Source organism: Capra hircus, chromosome 3 (genome assembly GCF_001704415.2).
Source record: "Capra hircus breed San Clemente chromosome 3, ASM170441v1, whole genome shotgun sequence".
Lineage (NCBI taxonomy): Eukaryota > Metazoa > Chordata > Mammalia > Artiodactyla > Bovidae > Capra > Capra hircus.
In genome coordinates this window covers 103,562,230-103,574,855 of record NC_030810.1, presented here as the reverse complement: position 1 = coordinate 103,574,855, position 12,626 = coordinate 103,562,230, and the positions used below count along the sequence as shown (strand labels likewise).

Sequence of the window (12,626 nt, the reverse complement as noted above, 5' to 3'; positions counted from 1 at the left end):
ACTTTGTTGGAAATACCTTAATTTTTCCTTTTCTTGTCCAGTGAACCAGACCGAGGAAGACTAACTCCCTCCCCAGACATCATTGTTTTGTCTGATAATGAGGCTTCCAGCCCCCGTTCCAGCTCCCGAATGGAAGAAAGACTCAAAGCAGCCAACCTAGAGATGTTTAAGGTAAAAAAAAGAGATTCCTTTCATCATTTCTTGCTTCTACTCTTCTTTTTAATTCCCTGAGAGTCCCATTTCTGGGGTCTTTTTTAGTGTTTACTTTTTGGATCTAAATAACTACAAGTGGAGAAGAAAGTTTGAAAAAGTGTAGTTTATCTTTGGATAATGAAAACTTCATAATTCAGATCATGTAAACTCAATTCTTAGCTAGAAATACCTTTTATACTGTATCCTGGGTCTCCGAACATGGGGGAATTCCTAAGTTTTTATGTATTTCTGGAGGAAACACGGGTTTAAAAGATTAAGGAACATTATTTTCAAGGAAAGCAATATCTCCCTTTGGCCATTCTTCTGCTAGGAATCTGGTTAGCATTTATATATGATCTCTTCTTTCATTCTGTAAGCTATTTTTGAATACCTAATGAATACCAGGCACTGTGCCAGACTATGTGCTAGGAACACAAAGGTAACAATTCCATTGCACCTGTGCTTCTTGTGGGAGATGAAGGTTTTCGACCTAAAACAATAGATCATCTTGCAGGAATGGACTCTGAGTAACTGCTGCTATAGCTGATAGTCTCCATGTTTCCTCAGGGGAAAGGCATTGAAGAACGGCAGCAACTCATCAAGCAGCTGAGAGATGAGCTGCGATTGGAAGAAGCCCGACTGGTGCTGTTAAAGAAACTGAGACAGAGTCAGCTACAGAAAGAGAACGTGGTCCAGAAGGTACTGTGCCCAAGAGACAAAGGACTAGCAGAAAGCAAAGAAAAACTGAGAAAGGGCTGCCCCAGCTAGATTCAGCAGGGTGCCTCATTCTTCTCTGGTCCCCTGGGTTTTAGTCTCTAGGAATAGTGTTATTTTTTTATTTGGGGCCTTAATCAAGAAAACTGGTTCTGTTTTTTCATTTTCCCTTCTGGTCAACAGGAGCTTCAGACTGACAAGGAGTTTTGAAAGTCTAGAAGTGTACAGATTTCTACCTCTGATTACTAGCCTTTTCCACTGTCTCATTTTCTCCTCTCTCCCAGACTCCAGTTGTACAGAATGCAGCATCTATTGTTCAGCCATCTCCTGCCCATGTGGGACAGCAAGGCCTGTCCAAGCTTCCCTCCCGGCCTGGGGCCCAAGGGGTTGAACAGAATTTGAGAACATTACAGGTATGTTACCCATAGTGTGGTCTTAGTTTCAGGGAACTCTGTTATCCTATCTCGGTTCCGGGGCTTTTGTGAAGATCACAGAAAGAACATGGCCTTGATAGACATGTCATTATTATCAATAGTCCTGTTGGTCCTTAATGGCGTGATTCAGTCTGCAGTAGAAGGATGAGTAACTAATCTTGCCACTGTAGTCTTTCTACTTCTTAGCCCTTTTCCATAGAGGGTTAAGATAGTTTATACCAAAAAGCCAGGGAATTCCTAAGTACTAATCAAGTTTTACAGTGATGGAAGATTTATCCCATAGATCATTAGACAGAATTACCAAGTCTGACTATGTTTCTACTTAGATACATATTATAGACAATGTTTTCTGTTTGGCATTTGTGAGGCATTTTGCCACCTATGACTGTATCTTTTCACACTTCAGGGTCACAGTGTCATCCGTTCAGCGACCAATACCACCCTCCCACACATGTTAATGTCTCAACGTGTGATTGCGCCAAACCCAGCCCAGCTACAGGGTCAGCGGGGCCCACCTAAGCCTGGCCTTGTACGCACCACAACACCCAATATGAATCCCACCATCAATTACCAACCGGTAAGAGGGAACCCTAATATGGAAACAGAAAAATCTTTTATTTGCTTTCCCTGTTGAAAAGGTCATACATTTTAAGTTTTTGGACTAGGACAACAAAGGAAATTTTGGTGGGTTGACAGTGGTCCCAAAAGTTAAATCATGAGGAATTGTATGAATATAGCATGTGTGTGCTTAGTCACTGAGTTGTGTCTGACTCTTTGCAACCCCATGGACTATAGCCCACCAGGCTCATCTGTCCATGGAGTTTCCGAGGTAAGAATACTGGAGTGGGTTGCCGTTTACTCCTCCAGGGGATCTTCCCAACCCAGGGATCAAACTCAAGTCTCCTCCATCTCCTACATTGGCAGGTGGATTCTTGACCACTGAGCCCCTGGGAAGCCCACGTGAATATAGTAGCAGAGAAGAAGGGTTATATGCAGAGAAGAAGGGTTATGAGCAGCAATAAGCTAAAATATGTCTAGAAGAAAGCCAGAGGGAGCTAAGGAATAAGAAGCATAAAGGATATAAGACAAAGAATCCTGAATCTTTGCAGTTTTAGTTCATAGCCACTGTCATTCTCCTTTCCTGTGTGCCAAAATCCTTTTTCAGTGGAGAAGTTGGACACCGCATGTCATTTTCTGAGTTTGGGGGAAGCTGTGTAGGTCAGACTAGGATCGGATAATGTTCTCTGCCACAAAAGTAAAAATTGGTGCTTTCTCCCACATATCATCACTGACCCCTACACTCAATCTGTTTCAGCAGTCAAGTTCTTCTGTTCCCTGTCAGCGCACAACATCCTCTGCCATCTATATGAATCTTGCCTCCCATATCCAGCCAGGGACCGTGAACAGAGTGTCCTCACCACTCCCTAGCCCCAGCGCCATGACAGATGCTGCCAACTCACAGGCTGCAGCCAAATTGGCTCTTCGCAAACAGCTGGAAAAGACACTCTTGGAGATTCCACCCCCTAAACCACCTGCTCCCTTGCTTCACTTCCTGCCTAGTGCAGCCAATAGCGAGTTCATCTACATGGTAGGCTTGGAGGAAGTCGTACAGAGTGTCATCGACAGCCAAGGTAAGGCTGTTTGTTGGCCAGTCTTTTTATCTAAGCAGTAAGTTGCCAAACCTGATTAATATGGACAGAGTATCACATGGTACTGTGTAATATTAAATAAACTCTCTCTGACTTTTACCAAACCACTCCCATCCTTTATTCAGAGGCTGTTTAGAAATAGCATATCAAAAAGCTTTTTGTGTGTCTGTATGTTGTAGGCCTAATATTTTTATTGTGTATTTTATATAGCTTGTCGGTTTTTTTTTCCAGCATATCATTTAGCTCTTTTCAAAAATTATTTATTTTCGGCCACACTGGCTCTTCATTGCTGCATAGGGACTGTGTCTAGTGGCAGCAAGCAGGGGTTGCTCTCTATTTGCAGTATGTGGGCTGGAGCTTTGACTCTGACACACATTTTCTTTTCAATATTGCATAATAGGAAATCAGAAAACTTGAATTTTTATCATCCCAGTTTTGTCATTTGAAGCTGTGTTTCTTAGACTTAGTTTCCTCATTTGTAAATAGGGATCAGTTAGTTCAGTTCAGTCACTCAGTCGTGTCCAACTCCTTGCAACCCCACGAACTGATGGTACTATCTAATTCCCTAAAGTGATACTTTGTAATCAAATGAAATGTAAATATTTTATAAATTTCAGAGTCACTTTTTTAATTCAGCAGAGTAAAGTCCTAGAAAAAGATTCATCTGATGAAGAGAAACAGGAGATGGAGAGGAAATGTGAAACCACTGATTATTCTTTTTGTTGGCATCTAGGGAAAAGCTGTGCCTCTCTTCTGCGGGTCGAACCCTTTGTTTGTGCCCAGTGCCGCACAGACTTCACCCCTCACTGGAAGCAGGAGAAGAATGGTAAGATTCTATGTGAGCAGTGTATGACCTCCAACCAGAAGAAGGCTCTAAAGGCAGAACACACCAACCGGCTGAAAAATGCTTTTGTTAAAGCCCTACAGCAGGAACAGGTAAGAATTCTGACTTCTCACCAGCCACCTGTCCAGGTTGGATTTTACCAAAAGGCAGTTCTTTCTAGTTTAGAGGAGTTGTCTGTGTGAACACTACAGTCCAGGTGATCTAGGTTCTGAAGCGAAGTTCCTTGAACCTAGAGACCTGAGTTCCCTTAATACCCTTCTTACCATTCTGCCTCTCCCATTTCCATGTGACTACTGATTGAGTAAGAGTTTAATGACACGTGATGTCTGAGGTTAAGGGAAAGGGACAAAAGGCTGAGAATCTTGGCTTTCCCTGATAGCACTGAGGAAATTCCTCTATTATTGACTTCATTTCCTCAAACAAATGGATTTTGGTGAAAAGGATTTATATTTGTACTAGAACTTTCTTTTAGAGAAGTAATTATCTGCAGTCCATATTTGACAAAGAAATGACAAAGGGAAGGGTAAATTATAAAGTAGCCCAGTGAAGATTAGTGATTGCTAGTGTGTGTGAATTCTTCATACAGTATTAATAGAATGAGAATATCTTGGAGCAGGGAAGAGGTATTGGGAAGCTCAGATTATTTTCTGCCCCACCACCCATCAGACCCCTCTGGGTAGCATCATGGGTCTTCTGGAAAATGGGTAGACAGGAGTCAAAAATAAAACTTCAGTAACTCTCATCGGCCTTAATTACTTACATTAGTCGGCTCATCACCACCACCTAGCTCTCCAGCCAGCTTCTGAGAGCTAGCTTTCCTGGAGAGAGGGACTCCTTAAGTGTTGAAGCATTGAGGTTGCTGTACCCAGAGATCCTAGTGCAACTACCCCACCAGATTCTTTTGCCTTTTCCATATCCCTCCAGCTAGCTGGCAGCGTTAGAGATAAGAAGATCTCTAGGTTTTTTGGTTAGGAAATTGGGTGCTGTCCTGCCCAACTTACCTGATGACTCCCAACAGGAAATTGAACAGCGATTACAGCAGCAGGCAGCCCTCTCCCCCACTACGGCTCCAGCTGTGTCCAGTGTCAGTAAACAAGAGACCATAATGAGACATCATACGCTTCGGCAGGTGAGGATTTCTCTTGAGGTTTTGTCAGTCATTTATTCCAGTTCGTCCTTTGTTCTGTGGAAAATCATATTGCTCTTCTGTACTCCTATTCTTTGCTCCCCCTTACACCTTCCATTGTGGCAAAGTTATGATTGCTCGTCTCCTCATCATTGCAGGCTCCGCAGCCCCAAAGCAGCCTCCAGCGTGGTATACCCACATCTGCCCGTTCCATGCTTTCCAACTTTGCACAGGCACCCCAGCTGTCTGTGCCAGGGGGCCTCCTTGGTATGCCAGGTAAGAAGGGCTGATCTGAGAACTTTTCTCGGGAATTGACTAGTTTGCAGTTCTTTAGCAGTTCCTTTGGGTGATTGTTCTGTCTTTTGTTTTCTGCTCGCTCTTTAGGCCCTCCTCCCTTCACTCTTGTTATTCGTCAGATGTTTGCTGAATCCATATTACATGCCAGGCACAGTACACTAAGGTTTTGGTGGTGAAAATAACATAGTCCTCTCTAGTGTGCCCTTTTGGTGGGCATGTGGTTATTTATCTCTTTTGGCCATAATAGCAGGGTTGACTGTCCTGATCCTGGTTGAGTGACCTAGGCAAGTTTCTTCAAAGTCAGCAGCCCCCAAACCAAAGCTGATTGAATAATTCCCCTCTCTTTGTCTTGATTATTTTCCTCTCACCACCATTTTCTTTGACTCTTCTATACCATCAAGACCATGTTGATTAGTCTGGTAGGTTTGAAGTTTGGGGAAGGCTTCTCTGCCTAAAGCTTGGGAGCAGGGTGAGTAAGTTGCTACTGAAATAAAGCTTAACTGAGTCTGGACTGATGTAGACAACTTCTAATGTTCCCTCTGCATCTCCAAGACTGCAGCCTGTGGGTATTGCGGAAGAAGGTATCATTTCCTCTTTTAATACCTGCCCTCCGCTTTTGTCTCCTGGGTCTAGGTGTCAACATTGCATACTTGAACACTGGTATCGGAGGACACAAAGCCCCCAGTCTGGCAGACCGACAGCGGGAATACCTTTTAGACATGATCCCTCCCCGGTCTATATCGCAGTCCATCAGTGGACAGAAATAACGCCTGTTCCACTTATACTGCCCCAACCTTGAATCCTTTACCCCTCTCCTCTCCCATTGTCCCCAACTTCCGTCGCATGCAGTGCCTGTACTGGTGCCTACCATACACGGAAAACAAAACAGAAAAACAGAAGACAAAAAGTAGGAATCAACAAGAAAACACACGCCCTGCCCCACCACCTCCCCTTTATTTTACACTGCTGCGATCTGTTCTGCCACTTTCTCTCTTCAGTTTTAATAGCGAGGTGGATCTCTGCCTCTGATAGAGGTCAGAATGAGGTCCTGGGGAGAAATCTAAGCCCTTTGATGTGTGTTTCTAAAGTTTGTTTTTATGCTTTAATTATTATTATCATTTTTAATGATGTTGTGTGTCCTCCCTTTGTTCAGTGGACGGTTAAACCTTTTTATTTTCACCCAGTTTTTTTTTCTCTCTTCTTTTGTCTTTTTTCTTTTTTGTAAACACAAATCACATTCAATTAAGTGATAGGAGCATTGCAGTAGGGTCCCCAGCTGCCAAGTAGGACGTGACTGGGAGTGTTAGGGGCAAAAGTTTTTAATGCACTTAACCCAGGGTTTGGGGGGAGGTGGTGGCATCAAACAAGGAGGATAGCACACCAGTTGTGGGGTGTCTCTGAGCTGGACAGTTCAGAAGGCAGTGTTGAGTATTGAAGTTGGGCTCTAAGAAGGAGGGGAAAGAGCCTGGAAGGAGAAGCTTTAAAACGTAACCACTCTCAAAGTGACCCATAGAGAAGAGAGAGAAAGGGGCATGACAGTGAACATAAGTTGAGCCAAGGAGGACTGAGACCACGCCCTAGCCTTCTGGATGCTGGGCGAATGAGATTGGCCTCCTGACCCCAGTGGAGACGCAGAAGACGATTCCAGGCCAACTAGCCCCAGGTTATTTCATCTTATTTTTTTGTAAAGTTCTCCCCCATCCCCATCTCCTTTCTTTTCTTTTTTAAAAAATCCTAATCTGCCCTCAGTAACCACAGCCCCATCTGTAATATAGAGTGGCTGCTCCCAGCCTGACTTTGCTGGGTGTCCTGGAAGTTGGATGGGCATGAGTGAGTGAAATGTCAAAGGGAGGAAATAGAGGAAGAAAGAAAGAGGGGTTTCCCTCCCAACATTGCGACTTTCCGTTTGTCTCTACCTTCTGAGTGCCAGGAGGTGAGGGTGAGGGCACCTAATCAGGTTGGAGCCCTACCTGGCCCTGCTGCGCTAACTGCAGAGCTGACCGCTCACAGCTGAACAGTTATGTCAAAACCAGTCCTGGACCTGTGCTATAAAAGTAGTAGTTGTCTTGTTTCTCCCCAGAATTCTATAAATTTTGCTTTCTTGTTTGTTTTTATTCTTTTCTTAAGTGCTACTAATGTAGAGAATGAATTGAATTGTGCAATGTTGCTGTTCTGGGGATTGGGGAGATGAGCATCCCATTTGCCCACACCGTGGGGGACGTGGGAAGGGGCCAGGCCGTTTTTGAGGTAAGGGAAGCCCATTAAAGGTAGGGGCTTCTGCTCACTTCATAGTGGATGTCCACCTGCCTCTCCAGCTCTAATAAAAGCTGTCAGAGTTTGAGGAAGGGATACTCTCAGCAGAGAAGTGTGAAGAGGAGTGTAACATTTTGCCCTTGAAAGCCACCTGGAGAGGTTCCCCCATTTTTATTTTTTAAAATTAAATAATTTTTTAAAGTAAGAAGGCACTTTTAAAATTAACACACACACAAACTGCACATCCTCCCCATAAAGTTTGGGGAGGGGATAGGAGGAGCTGGAATCAGGCTCAGTTCCCCCCACACTGGCCTCTACTCCCCATACTCCAGAGCCACTGTGGGTGATTATACTGGCCCTACGGGCCTTCCTGGCTTTTTTTCTTTCCTCCCTTTCCCCCAATTCATTGAGCACTTAATAAAGGAGCAGAGATGCAGCCTGTGTCTGGGCTCCCCAGTGGTGAAATGATCTGGAAGCTAGACGCTAGTAACAGGTAGTGATGGGGTTGTTTCGAGTATTTTTCTGGGGAATGTGGAACCCCTGACTAAGTGGTGGGAGAGGGAGGGGGGTTAGTGGAACTGGGTCTGGGATTATTTTAAAATTATATATATATATATAAAGATATATTCTTACATCTTTCCTTTGCCCTCTGTGCTTTGAAAGCACTGGATAAATCGTTTGGTTTTGCTTTTCTCTCTTCCACGAAATTGGAAGCTTTTTAAAAAATATTTTCCCTGCAAGTCATCTTGCCTTGTGGCATGTCTGTCTAGCCTCCCCCCCGCCCACCCCATGATGAAGTGCCATTTCTGTTATGTCTCCCCTCCCCCAGCTCAGAGGTGCTCAGAGGTACGAGGTGCCCAAGTTTGTCAGTTGAGATTAAAAGTAAGGAACAGAGAATGTGCAATACCGTCTGGCTGGGGGCTGTCCCTGCCCTGAGCTGAATCCCTTCCCTGGGAGCCAGGCCACCTTTGAATGGGGTTTGGAAGTAAGATGTGTAGAGACAGGGGATGATGGGGAAGGAAAGCCTGTAGTCACGTGCCTGCCAAGGTGCTGAGGCGATAGGGGAGAGGGTGGAGTCTTCCCTGTTTTTATCCCCTCAGGGTCAGTTACATAGAGGCTGCTTGTTGACTAGTATAGCTCCGTGACCCTTTGCTCAATCGCTGAGGTTTGATTTCTTACCCCCTCTTATCCCCATTTTCATACCCTTCCCAGGGATTAGTGATGGGGGTGAGGTTCCTCTAATCATGGTAAAGTATTAGCCTTCCACCTCCTCCCTTTTCCTCCTTCTCCCCCATCCTCTGTCTTTCTCATTTCTCTCCTGTTTCATCACTGATTGCCTTGTGTCCCTCCAAGTCTATTGCTGTCCATCCCCAGGCCTTGGGCCCCATAGACACTAAACCTCATGCCCTAAAGATAGGGAGAAAGACCCTCTGTACAGAGTTATCCTTCACCCCTGGAGCCCTGAAGCTCAGGGTGATACTAGAGTGAGGATCCCACCAGTTTTGCCTGGCTTCCTCCATCACCAGAGGCTTTAAAAGTAGTTTATGGACAGTGGCTTACTCTCTCTAAGCCTGATACGGGTGAATGAGCAGTAAGGCTTTGGTAAAACTGAGGGACAGAGGTCCTTATTTGTCCTTTTTTTTTTTCTTTTTCTTTTTGTCATTTGACCACAGCATCTGGACTTCTTTCATCCCTGGAATAAGTATTTTTTCCACATTTTTTGGATGTATGTATGGTAGACAATTTTTTTTTAAGACACAGAGATAAATGTTTTCCTGCTTTGGTTACCTTTCCTTTCCCCTTTAAAAGGAATTAGCTGTAGAACTGCTTTGTAAAGATGCTTCTTGATATTTTACTTTTGTTCCTTTTCCCTAACCTCTCCCTTTTCTCCCCACTTCTCCAGAAGGCATAACCTTCTCTCCACACCCCCTACCCCCACCCCAGTCCTAGGCTCCCTTCCCCTCCAACAAGACCTTCATTAGCTTATGATATTTGCTGCCGAGATGTTATAACAAGGACTCATTCGTGTATATAAGCTATTTCTTGATCCATTTAAAAGGAATTGTACATTGTGTAGAAAAAAAAAAAAAAAACTGAAAAAGAGAAAAAAAAGCCCTAGCCATGGATATTGTGAAACCGTGTTATGTCATTTTGTAATGTGCCCGTTTGTGTATGATCCGTGCAAAAGGGTTTCTGGGGAAGGGGCGGGGGTCGGGAGGCAGGGCTGTGGAGGGTGGGGAGGGGAGTGGGCCGGGCCCAGCACACTGAGACTGGCAGCTGCTCCAACCCCATCCCTCCTTAGAGATGCCACCTCCCCCACCACCCACCCCTAATTTGTGCCTTGCCTCCCCACCCTGGAGTAGTCCCTCCGGGTCACCAGCACTGCCTTGGCAGAGCCCACTCCCTACCCTAACCTGCCCACCCTCCCTGCCCCCCAGCATTAGGTTGAGACTGTGGGGAAGTGCTGGGGGTTGGGAGGTAGCCGAGGAATGGGGCAGTTCCCGGGGGCATTGAAACCAAGTATTATTATGAATTGTAATTGTATTTGCACTGTTTTTTTTCTCTGATTGCATCAGCATATATACAATATACCTATATAACAAAATTCAGTGTCAAGCTTTCTTATGCAAGGGATTTCCCCACCCCCAAAAAAGAACCTAGTTTCATGGGCCTTTGAGGGTGGATTGTCAGGAGATGATAGAAATAATTTAAATAAGTCATCCTAAGAAAGTCTCCTTTAGGGGAGAGCCATATCCATCTGTGCACAGTTTTAGGCTTTGCAAATTGGGGTGAGGCTGGGTTACTGCAAGACTCCAGGTCCAGACTGTGGAGAATAGAGAGAACCACAGCACAAAGGAGGTGGGATGGTGGCACAGTCTGGAGACCTGGGGTTTAGTCTCGAGCTTTCCTGCTGACTTGTTATGTGACCTTTGATAGAGCTAATTTTCGGGGTCTCAGTTTTATTTGTGAAGTGATGGCAGGCAGGGGAGATCCTCTAGCCACCAAGTTTGTAAAGCTTTCTTCCCCAACTGAAAACAAAACAACTTGAGGGGAGGAAACCAAAGTGGCTAGTACTGAAGTGGGTATATGTGTGACAGTGCCCGTGGAGAGCTGCCAGGCCCCTGCTGTTCCTTTTGGTTTAGGAAAGGCAGCAGAGTGATGTGTAGAACTTCAGTTAAATCTGGGACATCTTTGCCCTCATGCCTCTAGTCACCCAAGGGCAGGAACCAGGCCCCAAGCCCCACCTCACAAGCAACTGCCCTCAAGGGTGGTTGACCAATGAATACTCCAGGTTTGGTGGTCACTCACACCCTTTGTGAGCTACAGAATGCAGATCTTTCCCCCATTTCTTGGTTGGAGAGCTCAGATATAATCCACATCTTGTCTCCTTCCCTCAGATCTCATCTGAACCCCGTTAAAGGCAGCTCTCTCAACAGCTATTTCCTTCAGGGGCCCAGTTTCCCCGCAGCCTGGGCTGAGTACTCCCACTGTAGGTTCTTGGCTGGTAAAGCCTGGAGAGGATATAGGATGGTGGGTGAAGCCCTGGTGAAGGTGGAAGGATAGATTGGTGGTGGGGGGTGGGGAGCAGGGAGGTGGGATGGGGAATGGCCTTCTCTGAATGGGGTGGGTGGGAGGGGAACAAGACCCTTTTGCACAACTCTTTTTAAGTTTCCTTTTTTAAAAAAAAAAAAAACTCATTCTGATTTTCTGCATTGTGTTTGGGAATTAAAATGAAAAAACTAAGACCAATAGAAACTGGTTTTCAAAAAGGCAAATACACTCCCATCTGTTTCAGATGCTGCTGAGCATTTCAGCGGTGACAGATTCAAATAATAAGCTAATTTTTGGAGAAAGGATTAAAAGAAAAAAAACTTTGTAATATTTATCACTTGCAAGCTATGTTTAATAAAGAAAGGAATGGTTTCTAAACTTTCCTGTGGCTTGTGCTTTAGTCGTGGTGGAGGGTGGGGATGGCAGTTTGGTGGGAGAAATTTTAGGGGCGATTTGGAGATTGGCTATGATTTATACTCCCTGAAGTCAGTGGGGTACCTTTATGGTTTGTGTCCTTTCTTCAGTTGTGAGGGTTTAAAGCCCTTAACTATTTGTGTATTCTTGTTCTCCTCACTTTTATGTAGATCCATGTTCTGGAAGCCACTGATCCCACTTTAATTACCTGATGACTTAAGGTCTAAAGGTATCCCGAAGGAGGCTGCATTTAACCCAGAGGCTGGACCTGCATCCTGTCCTAAGGAGAGGTGTACCCTAGTTGTCCTTGGCTCTCCTTACGCTGCTCTGGTCTCCAGTAACAGTTCTTCGTAGCATGCGGGTCTCTCCAGGGGGAGCCTTAAAACGGCCCACACTGTTCTTAGCAAGCTGCATAATACGGACTTCCTTAGTCGGAGTGCAACGTCCCCTGAAAGATCTGCAGCTGCCCTGTCCTGGCGTGTCACTCAGCTCCACTGCCCGAAGGTCTCCTTTCAATCCGGAACATTAATCAGATCCTAACTAATTTTTTCCATTTTGGTTTAGTTCCAGCAAAGCATTTAGACCTGGCCCACCCAGAGGAGAGGATGGCACTTCCTCAGGGAGCTAAAGTTTGGGGCTGTTCTTAACCTCTTGGTCCTCTGCCACACTGTTTAGTCAAAGCTGCTTCTCTGCTCCTTGGGTGGCTGGGGAGGGGCAAGGCCCAGCCTTGCTGGAGTCTGGTCATTGGTACTAACGTCATTCTACAAGAGCACAGGGGAGACAGTGATTGGGATCCCACCAAGACCAGCAGACCGAGGGAGAGCCTGGGGCTTTGGTTTTAGGGCATGGTAGGGCTGGACAAGGAGGGCCAGGGGCCAGCACTGCCACAGGTCAGCAGGGGCAGAGTGGGAAAGACGTGCTCTTTGCACACCTAGAACGGAGGGAAATAGATGTGTAGGGTGCTTCACAGCTTCTGTGCTCATTCTACAAGGGATTCAAGGCCACCAAAACCACAGTGCAAACTAATAGCTCCTTTCAAAAACAGAAAAATGATGAGGGGTGCCTCCTGAGAAGGGGCCAATGCTTTGGATCTGGAAAGGTGGAGAGGGCCATTTGGTTGCTAAGAGAAGCGGTGCACGTGAGCTTAGATG

At 45.4% G+C, this 12,626-nt stretch overlaps 1 protein-coding gene across 3 annotated transcripts in view; it reads left to right on the top strand.

Moving 5' to 3' along the window:
- The window catches only part of GATAD2B (GATA zinc finger domain containing 2B), a 79,716-nt gene extending 68,277 nt beyond the window's left edge, over positions 1-11,439 (top strand). For 2 of the 3 annotated variants that reach the window (XM_018046146.1, XM_018046144.1), the window contains 9 exons: positions 42-171; positions 760-891; positions 1,191-1,319; positions 1,747-1,917; positions 2,656-2,971; positions 3,723-3,925; positions 4,852-4,962; positions 5,118-5,235; positions 5,890-11,439. In XM_018046146.1, coding sequence (XP_017901635.1) covers positions 42-171; positions 760-891; positions 1,191-1,319; positions 1,747-1,917; positions 2,656-2,971; positions 3,723-3,925; positions 4,852-4,962; positions 5,118-5,235; positions 5,890-6,023 — 1,444 coding nt within the window. In that variant the 3' untranslated portion in view covers positions 6,024-11,439. The remainder of the gene's footprint in view (positions 1-41; positions 172-759; positions 892-1,190; positions 1,320-1,746; positions 1,918-2,655; positions 2,972-3,722; positions 3,926-4,851; positions 4,963-5,117; positions 5,236-5,889) is intronic. The other variant, XM_018046145.1, reaches the window with a different exon arrangement.